This window comes from Malania oleifera, chromosome 9 (genome assembly GCF_029873635.1).
Source record: "Malania oleifera isolate guangnan ecotype guangnan chromosome 9, ASM2987363v1, whole genome shotgun sequence".
NCBI lineage: Eukaryota > Viridiplantae > Streptophyta > Magnoliopsida > Santalales > Ximeniaceae > Malania > Malania oleifera.
This window is the reverse complement of record NC_080425.1, coordinates 4,143,667-4,157,237: the sequence shown is the minus strand read 5'-3', so window position 1 is coordinate 4,157,237 and position 13,571 is coordinate 4,143,667. Positions and strand designations below refer to the sequence as shown.

Here is a 13,571-nt window from a genome sequence, read left to right as displayed (position 1 = left end):
ACTTTTAATTAAAATCAAATTTAAATAATCGTATGAATTTAAGTATAATTAATATAAAAATATACATAAATTTTTAAAAATAACAATAAAACCAATTACAAAATAATTTTACTATTTTTCAATTGTAATGTTTAATAAAATTTTTATTTTAAATTAAATTGAAAGTAAAACGATTAAGTAAAATAATTATAATAATTTTTTATTATAGTAATTATTTTAATATGTATTATTTGTAATTTTATTATTTTAATTATATTTTTGTAATATTTTAATTTAAAGATGAAAATGAGTATTTTTTAATTATATTAATATTGTAAATGCTAAATTTTTAATTTCTTTTTCAAAATTTTTAATTTTTTTTCATTTTCGTTTTTCTAATTTTTAACGGCATAAAACATTTAAAAATAGTAAAATTTCCACTGTTATTGCTCGCAGACGCACTACCTACTCCGAGCGCGCGCTTCCATTCTCACCGCCGCAGGGCCGCCCTGCCGCAGACGTCGGGGTGCTATCACTCCCTCACGCGCCGCTCTCGCTGGCTATCCTCTCTCATCTGACCAACAGTAGGCGTCTCTCTCTCATGCGGCACACACTCACTATCCCTCAATCCCTTCATCTGATAATCTCTCCTCTTTATTTTTTTTCGCTACTAATTTTGAACTATTTTTTTTTCTCTTTCTGGGGTTTTGATCTTGTGTAATTTCAGCTGCTTCATATGTGTTTTGATGTTCATTAGCATGCGGATAGTGCTTCAATTCTTGCACATAGTATGGTCTTCTGAAAAAAAAAGGGGACTTCTTCATCCTCTTCTTCTTCTTCTTCTTTCTTTTTACGTTTTTGTAATTGTGATTTGAAGCGTGTTGCCTGAAAAGTGGGCATTGAAATGAGATTTTTTTTTTTTTGGTTGTGTATGAGTTGAATTTACGTGGTTGCTAGAGTTCTGGTGGTTTGATTGGTAATTTTTATTTTGTATCCGTGGAGCAGTTGTTGACATTTGTTGGCGAATTGTTGGAAAAATAGGTTTCTTAGATTTAACATTGCGTTCTCCGGAATGTTAAATATATGCAAAACCATGGACGAGTCCTCAGTATTTTCAACTGTGACTCTTCGAGGATTAATTCGCAGGATGTGTATTTTAGACTTTTGAACAAGCAATCCTATAAACTAGTATGGTTAAATATGTATTCTAGCATGGATACTCTTCTTTTACCATTTTATTGAGAAAATCTTGGAGAAAAAATTTCAAGCATCTATCTGTTGAGTAAGAATTCAAGATTGAAATGCCACATTCACTGTTCATAAATAATTTATGTTACAGAATATGGGTAAAAACATATACAGGCAGTGCATGTCAAATATATGAGGAAGACTCCATTCAAAGATATAAAAACCAACAAGATGAATTCTTAACCCCCCAAAATATCTTCAACAAGCACTCATTCAGCTTGCACGTGTCTTTATCTCTAGAGTTAGAGTTTCGTCTTCTTTTAGATCTTAAAACTTTTGTTTTTTTTTTCAGGAGCTCCCAGCTCCCTCAAGACATGTTACTTATATTATCAGGAAACCATGATTCTCCCAGTTAGAACAAGAAAATTTAAGGAGGCAGTGCAAATGGGTTTCAAGACCCAGTTCACTCATGACAAGTTACTTACATTATCAGGAAACTATGATTCTCTCAGTTAGAGCAAGCAAATTTGAGGAGGCAGTGCAAATGGGTTTCAAGACCTTTCATCACCTGAAGGTGACTCTATTAAGCTGCAAAATATAAATTTTTGGATATGTATATTAATCTAGGGGTTTCTTGTCCTTTGTTATTGTTATTATTGGTGATTGCTCTATTGATTTAGTAAGAAACCCCTGGCCATAAATTGAAATAAATTATTATTCAGCTTTCCAATAATTATTATTATTTTTTGATTTGTAAAGAAAAAAAATATATTAGCAAGGCATCAAGGGAGTGCCAACCCATGGTACAAAACACCGACCACTCTGAAGGGTGTTGCAAACATCAAGGATTACATCATGATCATTAACTGTTTGCCCACTAAGCCAGCTGGAAACAACAGCAAACCACTGGTCTTTGTAGATCTGAAGCAGAGTTGTTGTATCTTTGAAAGCTCTCTTATTTCTTTCTTTCCAAGCACCCCAAAAGATGGTGAGAGGGATGACGTTCAAAACCTTTTGCTTTTCCTTGGTGGCCTTGATGCCTTTCCAAGCCTAAATCTCCCTTCCAACTGAATTTGCTGTAACCCACTGCTGTTCAGTCAATGGTAGAACCAAATTCTACAAGTTCCTTGCCTAGGGGCAGTGGAGAAGAATGTGGTTGACTGATTCTGCATCCGCCATAAAGAGAAAACACCTGTTTGTGACTGTAAGCCCTCTTTTCTGCAGATTGTCAAGGGTTAAAATATTTCCATGAGCAGACTTCCAAACAAAAAAAGGCAACCTATGAGGGTGCTGCTGCCCTCCAAATGTGAATCCAAGGGGAGTTTTTGCAATTAGTTCCCATCGAGAGAGCTCCTTGTAGAGAGATTTAACAGTGAAAACACCATTTTGGTTCATTAGGGATGTTTTGGTAACGGAATTGATAGAAAATTCTGTAGAATTTAGAGAGTGCATGAAGTTCCCAATCTGCTACATTCCTAGTGAAAGGAATATTCCAAAAAATTCCCTGATAAGTGATTTGGAGATGATAACTGATGAGGGCATTTTTGTCACAAGCTAAGCTGTAGATGGACGGGAAGACAACTCTAGGGTTACTGTTCTCATGCCACACATTATGCCAGAAGAAAACATTGGCCCCATTTCCCATAGTAATTTTTGAATTTGTATTAGCAAGAGGGCAGGAAGCCTTTGAGAAAAATTAATTGTCCTAAATTTCTTTCAAAAAACATATATCAATGTTAATTTCATTGGTTTTTTATTCCCCCTTTGTGGGCGTGGATAGGTTTTTTTCTGTTTTAATGATTTCTATATGAGAATTGTAAGACTTGATCTGCTTATGTCTCTGTGTGTGTGTTTTCTTATTCATAAAGTAACTTCAAGCCCCTTGGGGCTCAAGGGATAAGGTTTGAAGCTCTCTCCTTTTTTATTTAAGTGGGGTTGGTGTGTGGTGGATAAAGTTATATAATTTTAGAGGAGAGGAATTGGAAAATTTTTTAGCACTGCTTATCAGTTTTTGTTGTTAATTGAGTGTTTTATGACTTACTATTATTTTTTGACGAACAAGTAATATTTTTAGAGAAAGAAGATACAAGGGAGAGAGCAAATCATGCCACAATCAAACAAAAAAAGTCAAAACGAACAAAGAGACCGAAAATTCAATAACACCACAAGGTTAATGAAACAAAGGTATGCAGTTTCAAATCTCCTATAAAAAGACTGTTGGAAGAGCAACAAGCAAAGAAATCGAGATAAACCTGCTACAAAACAAAACTAGCAGGAGTAATATAGCCCTTGAAGATTCTAGCATTACACTCTAACCAAACACACCAAATAATTGCACAAGCTGCACCCATCCAAAGAGTCTTTTCTTCTTCTTGCCAAAGCCCTTAAAATGAATGAGATATGAGCTATCTAAAGGTGGATAAAGCCAGTTCTCCTTATGAACACCATAGAAGTTGTTCCAAATACTCCAGGGTTAGGGACAATGCAGAAAATATGAGAACAAGTCTCCCTACTCCACGATTTCTTAAATGGATATTTAAAGGAAGAATAAAAGATACTGACCTCCCCTGGGTTTAGGAAAATGATACAAACTTGAGCTTTCAATAATCGCACATACTTCTCTTGAGGTTTGGCAAAAAGACGTGGACCTCTAGAAGTTTAAAAATTCCATGGACTTCTCTTGAAATTTTATTTTTGGGACACTTATTGCCCTTCTTGTTTGCCCTTTTGCCAAAATTAGAAGAGGCCTGCATTGTTTTGCCAAATCTCAGGGGAGATCCATGGGATTTTGAAAACTTGGAGGAGGTCCGCATCTTTCCTAACTTCAAGGGAGGTTTGTGGAAATTTTAAACCTCAAGGGATGTTTGCATCTTTTCGCCAACCTCAGGGGAAGTTAGTATCTTTTGCCCTTAAAAAAATATATATTTGTTTATATTTTGTAGAATTCAATGAGTTTTTGTAAAAAATAGTTTAGGATTGTTTGGAACATTTACTAATCAATGCTGAACTGAAAGAAAGTCATCGATTTGATAAATGCTGATAATAAGTGCTAAACTAAATAAGTTCTAAAAATCTTCTGCACTTGTTGATCCATATCTAACAATTTGTACTCCTAAACCAAGCAAATATGGCTGTGAAGAGCTTCATTGTGAATGTTTTTTGATTCATGTTTCCTGAAACAGTCTAAATAGAAAAGCAAAGCCAACTGTCTCACTTTGTTTGGGTGGTGTAGCTCGTTTGTTTTTAAATGATCCAACTGTTCTATTTCAGTTAAATAAAGCCTGTTTTGTACAGCAGAAAACCAAGCTAATGTAGGTGTTACGCACATAGCATAGGCTAAGAAACTGTTCTCTCTCTTTCTATTTTCCTTTGCTTCTTAGTTGATGATCTCTCTCTCTTTCTCCTTTTTTTTTTTTTCTTACAAGACATGGATATTTATCAGGATAATTCATGCCTAAGATTTATTTACATCATTGTTCATGCATGGTTTATGTAGATGACTTTGACACAGTCACCTGGTCTACCACCATTCAGTTTTGGTTGTAATGAAAAATTTCCAGCAAATCGGATCCTGAGTCAAGAAAACATACTGACAGATTTAATGGTAGTGCTAGTAAAGAACAGGAATCTGTGGACAGCAACATTCACTAAAACTACATCTATGGAATAAATGTGTGTGTATTATATTGATGTGGCTTTGATTGGTTTAGGGCCTCCGTTGTCATTTTATTAATGCATAAGACAGAATTGCCCACTACTATTTTATACTACCATCTGTTCAAATGTGGTGTTGAAATATGGATTATTTTGTTTATTTGTTACATTACTGAAACATCCACTACCAATTTATGATTGGTTGTTGGGGCTTTGTCTCCTTCCTAGGGATTTTTTTGTCTGCTTCCTAGGGATTTTTTTCTTTGATGAATGCTCTCATACTAAATTTGCCTTTTCAATTTTAATATCCTTTTGGAGTTTCTTTATTTATGTGTGTGTGTGTATTAAAGAAACTCGGTTAATGGTACTGTAATAAACAAAAATTTTCACAGGTAGGAAACAGTAAGAGATGCAGAGAAGAATAGTATCACACATTTCTCTCAAGGGATTGCAATGCCAATTAAGTCAAAAAAATTTTTACATCTCCACAAGAATGCTCAACTTGGGAGCAGAAGGTTGGGTAGATGATCCACTGTATGCAGATGTACCAAAGCCTCGCAGGAGAAAGTCTGAGAGAAAACCATATCCAACACCCATGAAACTTTTGATAAGAAGGGCCAAAGCGGAGAGAGAAGCTAGAAAGGCTCAGCCGTGTAGGATGCTTGAAGAACCTCCTGACAATGGCCTCCTTGTCCCTGAACTTGTGCACGTGGCTCACAGGGTCTATCAAGCCCGAGAATCACTCCTCCTTGGGCTGTCCAAACTCATTGAGGTCATTCCTGTCAAGCGCTGCAGGTAATTCATTGCCAACTTTGTCTTCACATCTCTCATTTACCTTCAAATGATATATGGGGGATCGCCCTGTCATGGAAATATTACTTATTTCCAGGGCTAAACAAACATATGAAGACACCCACTATCATGTGCTGCCTCCTGTGAAAGTTCTCTCTCTCTCTCTCTCTCTCTGGAAGTTCTTCTATCATCTAAAATGAAGAATCTCCTAGAAGAAGATGATTAGGATTTCAACTATGAATGTTAAGGAATGAGTCTTAACAGGAAATTGTTTTTGGAGATATAACGAGTGGAGAGAAATTTTGTTTGGTAAATTACTGGTCAGAATTATGGACATGAGATAGTAGACTGTTTCTCAATAAAGTTAAGAGTGACGTGTGAATTAGCCCTCTGGAAATTGATCATAGGTGATAAATGTAAAGAGGAATTTCATGTTGGGAAGAAGGATTTCTCATTCTCTTTTTAATTGTATCCTTTCCTTTTGTTCTTGATATGATGTTATTCTAGGGATACTCCTTCAAAAGTGTAATTTATTGGACATGGTATAGCAAGTGACGAGGAAATGTCGCTTCCAAGAATATTAAATGGGTAGAGGAGGTGATGCAATAGTATCTTGCGCATTTAAGACTTCTTGATTTAGAATGGAAACTACATTTTATTTTGAGGCTGAGAAGTGATAATCAATTATGGTGTGGGGACTTGTACAATGATTTGGCACGTAAAGAACAATATTAGGTCTCTAAGGTGTTTTGGACACTTTCAATTTGTTTTCTTGCAAATATTTAGCTATCATTTTATTCATGATCATAATTTAATTCCTATCATTTCGCAAGCTAATGTGTCTTCCCAAGTTAAGGTTTTTACCTGGGCCTGCATTTAATAATGTTAGAATACGACTTAACATAAAAGCTTAAGTTGTTAGGTTGTGGGCTAATAATGGATATTAGGCCTTAACACTCCCCTACATATGCAACCCAATAGCATGTGGAGAGATGAACAAATGATAAGCAGCACCCATTATGGGGAAGAAGATATTTCTTAACAAGCAAACAATAAAAACGGGCAACATGACCAAAACTCAGTACCTCTTGGCAACTTGCCTCTGACATGTTAGAATACCGCTTTACCTAAAAGCTTAAGCTGTTAGGTTGTGGGCCAACAATGTATATCAGACCTTAACAAATAAGATCAACACTAATGAATTGTTGTAGAAAAGGAGGCTAAATAAAGCCTTGGCCTCGAATCTATGTGTTCTATGGTATTGTAGTGGTGAGACGATGCTCATTTGTTTTTGAGCCATCTCATATCCTAGAGCATGTGGGATATTATATTTGCTTATTATTATTAACAGCGAGTGTGTCCTTCCTCTTTGGATTTTTTTTGTTGTGTAATTAAATTTAAGGTTCTAGTGGAAGCAAAATGGTTAAAGTTCTTTGCATTGTGTTCTATTGCAGTTTTTTGGTGCTCCTGGATGGAGCATTCATAAGACTGTAGGGTCTAATCATTTGGTGCTAGAACCGACATTCTTATGGATGTTGTTAACTCACCAACAAAATCAAGATCTTGGAATTCTTGATCTTTGCTCATAGCTATGACTTGAGAAAATTCAGTGGAGTCCCAGATGGAAGCTAGGCTAACGCTAAACTTAGCAATATGTTTAATCTTCAATTTGAAGATATCCATGCATGCCTCTCTAAAATACTCTGTGCATCTTGCCACAAAAAAGAGAGAAGATTATGCGTCTATGCCAGCTAATCTTAGGAAGCCGCCACAAGTGTGTGGAGGTCACAAGGAGAGTGTGATGATGGTCTTTCTTGTATGATAGTGAAGAATTTCTTTGGTGGGATAGTGAGGACCCCGCTAGTTCGGTTCTAGGGTTGAAAAATACTTTCACTTCACTACACTCTAGAAACACCTAAAGTTGAGGTTGTTGCTATTAGTATGGATGATGATGCTATTCAACGGTATGACTGGTTTGAAGCTCATGATGGAATGCCTTCATAGGGAGAATTTGTTTATGGATTAGTTCTCCTATTTGGGCTTATTGGATATGAGAATATTGATGGAGAGGTTGCCAAAATATGCCACACTAGTGGTATCTTGGAGCACCAGACACGATTTGAGTGACTATAAAAAAAAAACTAAATATTGGAATGGAAGCCAATTTGTTGGCATTTTTATTGAAGGTCTCTTACCTGACATTTGGCATGAGGTCAAAGTGCGTTAGCCACGGACTATGACTGTTGCAATTTCCTTTGCCGATTAGAAAAAAAGAAGTTAGGAGAAGAACGGAGTTGCTCCAACAAGATCATTAGCAAGCAAAATGTCAGCGACACTATCACACTACTTGTTCCTTGCATCCTCTTACCAAACTTAAAAAGCAATTGGCAAAGGGTTTGCCTTGGCATTGTGATGAGAAGTGACATAGAGGACATAATTGCAAAAAGAGACAATTTTTTATGATTGAATTAGTGGAGGACCTAGAAGAGGTTGAGGATGATTGTGTTGATTCAGATCTATCACTTCTTTAGTTCATGCTACAGCTAGACATGAAAATTAATGGCTTCCTAAGATGTTACTATCTTAATTGATATGGTGTCACTAATAATTTCATGGATACTAAAATTGCTAGCATATCTTGTGGAGCAATGTGAAAAGTTTGATTTGAAGGTTGTAGATGGAAAGACCTTGACATGTCAAGGGAAGTGTCCGAAGGTTAAACTTACTATGAAAAGCATGAGTTTTATGTTGATTTCTTTTTACTGACACTAAAAGACTATGAAGTGGTTTTGGGTATTGTATGGTTACAAAATTTAGGTGATGTAGCTTGAAATATTTCTAAACTGGTTATGAAGTTTGCCATGAACGGCCTGAGAATGACTCTTAAAGGCAAATCTTGTATTAATGTTGCTACAATTTCTGGCCATTGTATGGAGTAGCTTCTTAAAAAGGAGTGACATGGCTGCTTGGTACAACTTTGAGCAACAGAGTTACAACATCAATCTGGCCAGGATGAAGGCCTAGAATCTCTATTTTCATAATTTTCTAACTTGTTCATGGAGCCCCAAGCATTGCCACCTTAGCAAACGCATGATCACCGCCTTCCTCTATTGCCAGTCTGTCCTTGTCGCTATCCTTATTTTCGAAAAACAGAAATAGAAAAGATAGTGAAAGAAATGTTAGATCCTGGCATAATTCAACCAAGTGTCAGTACATATGCTTCTCGTGTCTTAGTGGTAAAGAAGAAGGATGGTTCTTGGCGGATGTGTGTTGAATATTGAGCACTAAACAAGAGCACTGTGAAGGATATCACCAAACTTGACTTGAGATTAGGGCCATCAGGCTATTTCCAGATTTGGGCACATGAGAATGAAATTCAGAAGATTGTGTTTAGAACTCACGATTGCCATTATGAGTTCTTGGTTATGCCTTTTGGGTTAACCAACATGCCTTCCACCTTCCAGAATCTCATGAATGACACTTTCTGACCTTACCTACGCAAGTTTGTTCTCATATTTTTTGATGATATCCTGATACATCGTTCATCTCTTGAAGATCATTTATGTCATTTGAGAATTGTACTCACCAATCTTCGTGAGCATCATTTGTTTGTCAAGAAATCTGAATGCAACTTTGCTTGACAGCTTGTGGAATACCTTGGGCATATTGTTTTCCAAGAAGGGGTTTCTGTTGATCCTTATAAAATACAAGCAATGACAAACCAGCCTATTCCACAAACAATAAAAATGCTGTCAGGATTTTTGGGCTTGACTGGTTACTTCCCCAAGTTTGTCAAGGATTATGAAAAGATTGGTGCACCATTGACCACTGTACTGAAAAAGGATGCACATTCAGATGTGGTGAGGAAGCTAAACAAGCTTTTCTCAAACTTGAGCACACAATGTCCACAACTCCTATTCCTTCCTTGCTAGGTTTCAACAAGCTGTTCATCTTGAGTTTGATGCATCAGGGGTTCGCATTGATCCTGTTTTATTTAAAATGGATGCTCCATTGCTTTCACTAGTAAGCCTCTTTCTCCATCCCACACTGGTACATCTATTTGTGACAATGAGATGCTAGCCCTTTGTTACAAAGTGGAGACTCTATTGGCCGGAATTTCCAAACCCAAACTTATCATAAGAGCCTGAAGTATTTTTTGGATCAACAAATCTCTTCCATGGAATAGCAGAAGTGGGTCATTATGTTGTATACTATGACCATGAGATTATGTACAAGAAGGGAGTTGAGAATGTGGTAGTAGATGCACTCTCACGACTTCTGCTGAGCAACTTGAACTTGTAGTTATTTCTGTACTTGCATGAGTAGCTCTTGACCAAATTAGCAAGGAATGGTGGCAAAATCCGGAGACTAGAGATATTATCCAAAGGCTACAAGAAGAGCTAAATTCAATCCCTCCTTGCTTTTGGGAGTCTTTAAACTCACTGAATAAGGGGAGGATTTTATTATTGCCTAATTCAACTCAAAAGCAAATCATACTACAACTTTGAAAGAATCACACACATCACCAGTTGCTGGTCATTCTAGATCTCTTAGAACCGACAAGTGCATTTCTCAAGGGAATGAAGGGTGAAATCAAAACATTTGTGGCAGAATATGATGTTTGTCCACCATAGAAGGGTGAAAAAATGGCAAGTCTACGCCTTCTGCAGTGTCTTCCTATTCCAAAAGAAGCTTAGGTTGATAACTCCATGGATTTCATTGAGGGATTACCAACTGTTCATGACTTCATGGTAAATGTACTATTTTTGTTGTTGTGCATCATCTCACAAAAAATGCTTATTTTTGTGTTATTACTCACCGTTATACTACTACAAGTGTTGCTCGTACTTTTGTTGAGAACATTGTCAAATGGCATGAAATTCTCACTTTATTGTTAGTGATTGTGACAAATCTTTACCAACAACTTTTGGAAAGAGCTTTTTCATTTGTAAGGAACACAATTGATATAAGCACGACATATCATCCACAATAGGATGGGCAGATTGAAGTTGTTAACAGGTGCTTGGAGACTATCTTTGTTGCTTTGCTAGCAACAAACTGAAGGATTGAGTGTGATGGCCTCCATGGGCCAAATGGTGGTACAATACCACTTATCATTCCTTTATTGAGTTGACTCCATTTGAGGTTGTTTATGGTTGAGCTCCTTTTGTCCTTGCTAGATATTTAGTTGGATCTTCCATAATTGATCATGTTGACAAGGAGTACATGATTGAGGCAAAGTGATTAAGCTCCTTTAGGAAAATCTTGCCACTCAAGCTCATATCAAACAACAAGCTAATAAGTATCATAGTGAAAGGGAATTCTTAGTAGAGGATTGGGTTTTCTCAGGCTATAGCCCTATAGACAGATATCTATGACTGTTCATTCTTCAATGAAGTTGACTCCTTGATTCTATTGTCCTTATAAGATCTTGGAATGTATAGGCACTGTTGCTTATTGTCTTGACTTACCAATAGGTTTTAAGGTGCATCCATTTCTTCATGTCTCTTGCCTTAGAAGAAGTTAGGGGAATGAGTTATTGTACAGTGCCACTTGCTTGATATTGCACCTACTGATAAGGTTCAAGTGCATCCACAAGGCTGAGTGGTCAAACATAAAAGTCAAGGCATCATAGAAGTTTTAGTTCACTAGTCTCACTTACCAGCTGAAGATGCAACTAGGGAAACTTATTAATCTTTTCCCAGAGTTTATTGTTGCTCAGCTTTGAGGACTAGGTTGACTTAAAGGAGGTGAGAATGTTAGGATTCCCAAATCAATTGGGATTTCTAATTAATGTGTTAGAATTCCCAAATCAATTGAAATTTCTATTTAATGTTATGATTCTCAAATCAATTGAGATTTTTATTTAATGTGTTAGGATTTCCAAATCAATTAGGATTAAGTCCATTAAGGACTTGGATTGGGTTTTTTTACATTCCTAATACTAATAGTACTAGGGTTCCCCACCATATATATATGTAATCCTAAGGGTCTCTTTCATTTAAGCAATAACATAAGAGCTTAGGTGCTATTTTCCTAATTTATCAAACCCTAGTAATTTATGGCCTAATAATTTACCAACAGTAAAGTGTCTTGGAAGTAGAATAATAAAAATTACAAGAATATCCAGAGATCTCAAAAATAGAAGATGTCTTGAATTTGAGTCGTTGTCCTGGTTTCTCATTATGCATATGGATGTTTCCTTGAGTGATGGGCAAAGAATTTATGGTGTTATTTCAAATGGCTGTTTTTCTTTATTTTTTTTATGTTATTTTCTTGCATTTTTTTCCCCCTTGGATGCTTTTTCATTCTATTTTATACCTTTCTTCTATTCTTAAAAAATCCTTATCCGATCCACCCACCTCCCCCGGGTCTGCAGAAATAATGGGGAGAAATGCACCAAATTAATGGCCATTATTAAATCTCTCAAACTTGTTAAGGCTAAGTACTTCTGAATTAGGTTTGTTAATTTGTATGAGGTCCTCTTTTCAGGTTTTGCTTTGAGGTTCACATTGGCCATGTGGGTCATGAAATCAGGACCTGTACTGGGCCAAAGAGTGGTTTCCGCAGTGCTACACATGTTTGGAGAAGTGGTGGTGTCCATGATATGATTTATTTTCCCAAGTGTTTCCATCTTTATGATCGTGTCGGGAAACCAAGAGTTGGGCATGATGAGAGGTTTAGTGTCCAGCAAGTAACTGCCATTGTTGAGCTCTGTATACAGGCTGGTTTAGAACTTGAGAAGTACCCTACAAGGAGAAGAACGAAACCAGTGTACTGTATTGAAGGAAGAATTGTTGATTTTGAGTTGGCGACACAAAAGGATGACATGAATAGAAACTCATATTATGAGGATCTCAATCTCCTCGCAGAGTCCGGTGAAAGGGCGAAGGTTGAAGAAAATTTTGATACGAGTCCAGATATGGAGTATCTTGTTAATCTTGTATCACAGTCTAACAATGAGGACATAAATAGTTTGAGGGAATTAAGTATTTTAACACTAGAATCATGGTCAGAAATGATATCAGGAACAAAGAAGTTGATGAAAAAATACATTGTGAATACCTGTGGATATTGTCCTGAGGTTCAGGTGGGTCCGAAGGGACACAAGTTAAGGATGTGCAAGGCATCGAAGCACCAGTCTCGCAACGGTTTGCATGCTTGGCAAGAAGCAACTATAGATGATCTTGTCGGCCCCAACTATGTTTGGCATGTGAGAGACCCACAGGGACCTGTTTTGGCTAACAACCTGAAGAGGTATTATGGCAAGGCTCCAGCGGCAGTCGAGGTGTGTGTTCAGGCAGGGGCACCTGTTCCAGATCAATACAAGAGTATGATGAGATTGGAAGTGGTTCCTCCCGATCGTGATGAAGTTGATCTTGTTGCCTGACCCTGTGTTTCTTGCAGATAGATGGCATACATCATCAACCGGACATTTGAATACACCCGAAATTGCCTCGTCATTTTTACTCCCCATGACCAACTTTGTTTTTCTGGCTTTCCTCACTTTTCTCCTTCCCTCCAATGATGAATTAAAGGCAATCTGTGTAGATCTTTCCAGTGAATGGTTTTATAAAATAGTTTACAAAGGTAATCTTCTCTTCCTATTTCTGTTTTTGCTGTTGTAATTCGACCAGTGCAGGGACAGTTGAGAGCCCAAAAAATTGAAAATTGTGTGAATGTTGCCTACTTCGTTGTTCCTATGGAATATAGTTAACAGCGATGAGAATTCAGCATACTAACTGACTAATTCAGACTGAATTTATTTTTGAAATGTGACAAAAGTAATATTATTTAAGCATACTAGAAAAATGCGTATAGAAAATTAGGGAGGAAGGTGGCAACACGGTCAGTGAAAATGAGATCAAGAGAATAAATTCCTAGTGATAAATGATATGATTTTCTTAGGATTCATCTCGTAAAATGAGGATGGTTCATTCAGTAGCTCCAAACAAATA

At 36.7% G+C, this 13,571-nt stretch overlaps 1 protein-coding gene across 2 annotated transcripts; it reads left to right on the top strand.

Annotated features, from left to right (window-relative positions):
- Nucleotides 1–409: 409 nt before the first annotated feature.
- LOC131164704 (APO protein 3, mitochondrial) lies at nt 410–13,302 on the top strand. 2 transcript variants are annotated; one of them, XM_058122112.1, is made up of 4 exons: nt 410–563; nt 1,520–1,741; nt 5,214–5,616; nt 12,106–13,302. In XM_058122112.1, exons 3-4 carry the CDS (start codon nt 5,231–5,233, stop codon nt 13,001–13,003), a joined length of 1,284 nt encoding a protein of 427 aa, XP_057978095.1. In that variant the 5' UTR covers nt 410–563; nt 1,520–1,741; nt 5,214–5,230; the 3' UTR covers nt 13,004–13,302. The 2 variants fall into 2 exon arrangements, with proteins under 2 accessions (XP_057978095.1, XP_057978096.1); XM_058122113.1 differs by lacking the exon at nt 1,520–1,741 and having other exon boundaries at nt 419–563.
- Nucleotides 13,303–13,571: the final 269 nt, after the last annotated feature.

Bases quoted from the DNA above. Each gene is read 5' to 3' on its own strand.
- LOC131164704 (XM_058122112.1), top strand. From the start codon at position 5,231: ATGCAGAGAAGAATAGTATCACACATTTCTCTCAAGGGATTGCAATGC. The intron at 5,617-12,105 runs GTAATTCATTGC...TCCTCTTTTCAG, and splicing joins ATTCCTGTCAAGCGCTGCAG to GTTTTGCTTTGAGGTTCACA.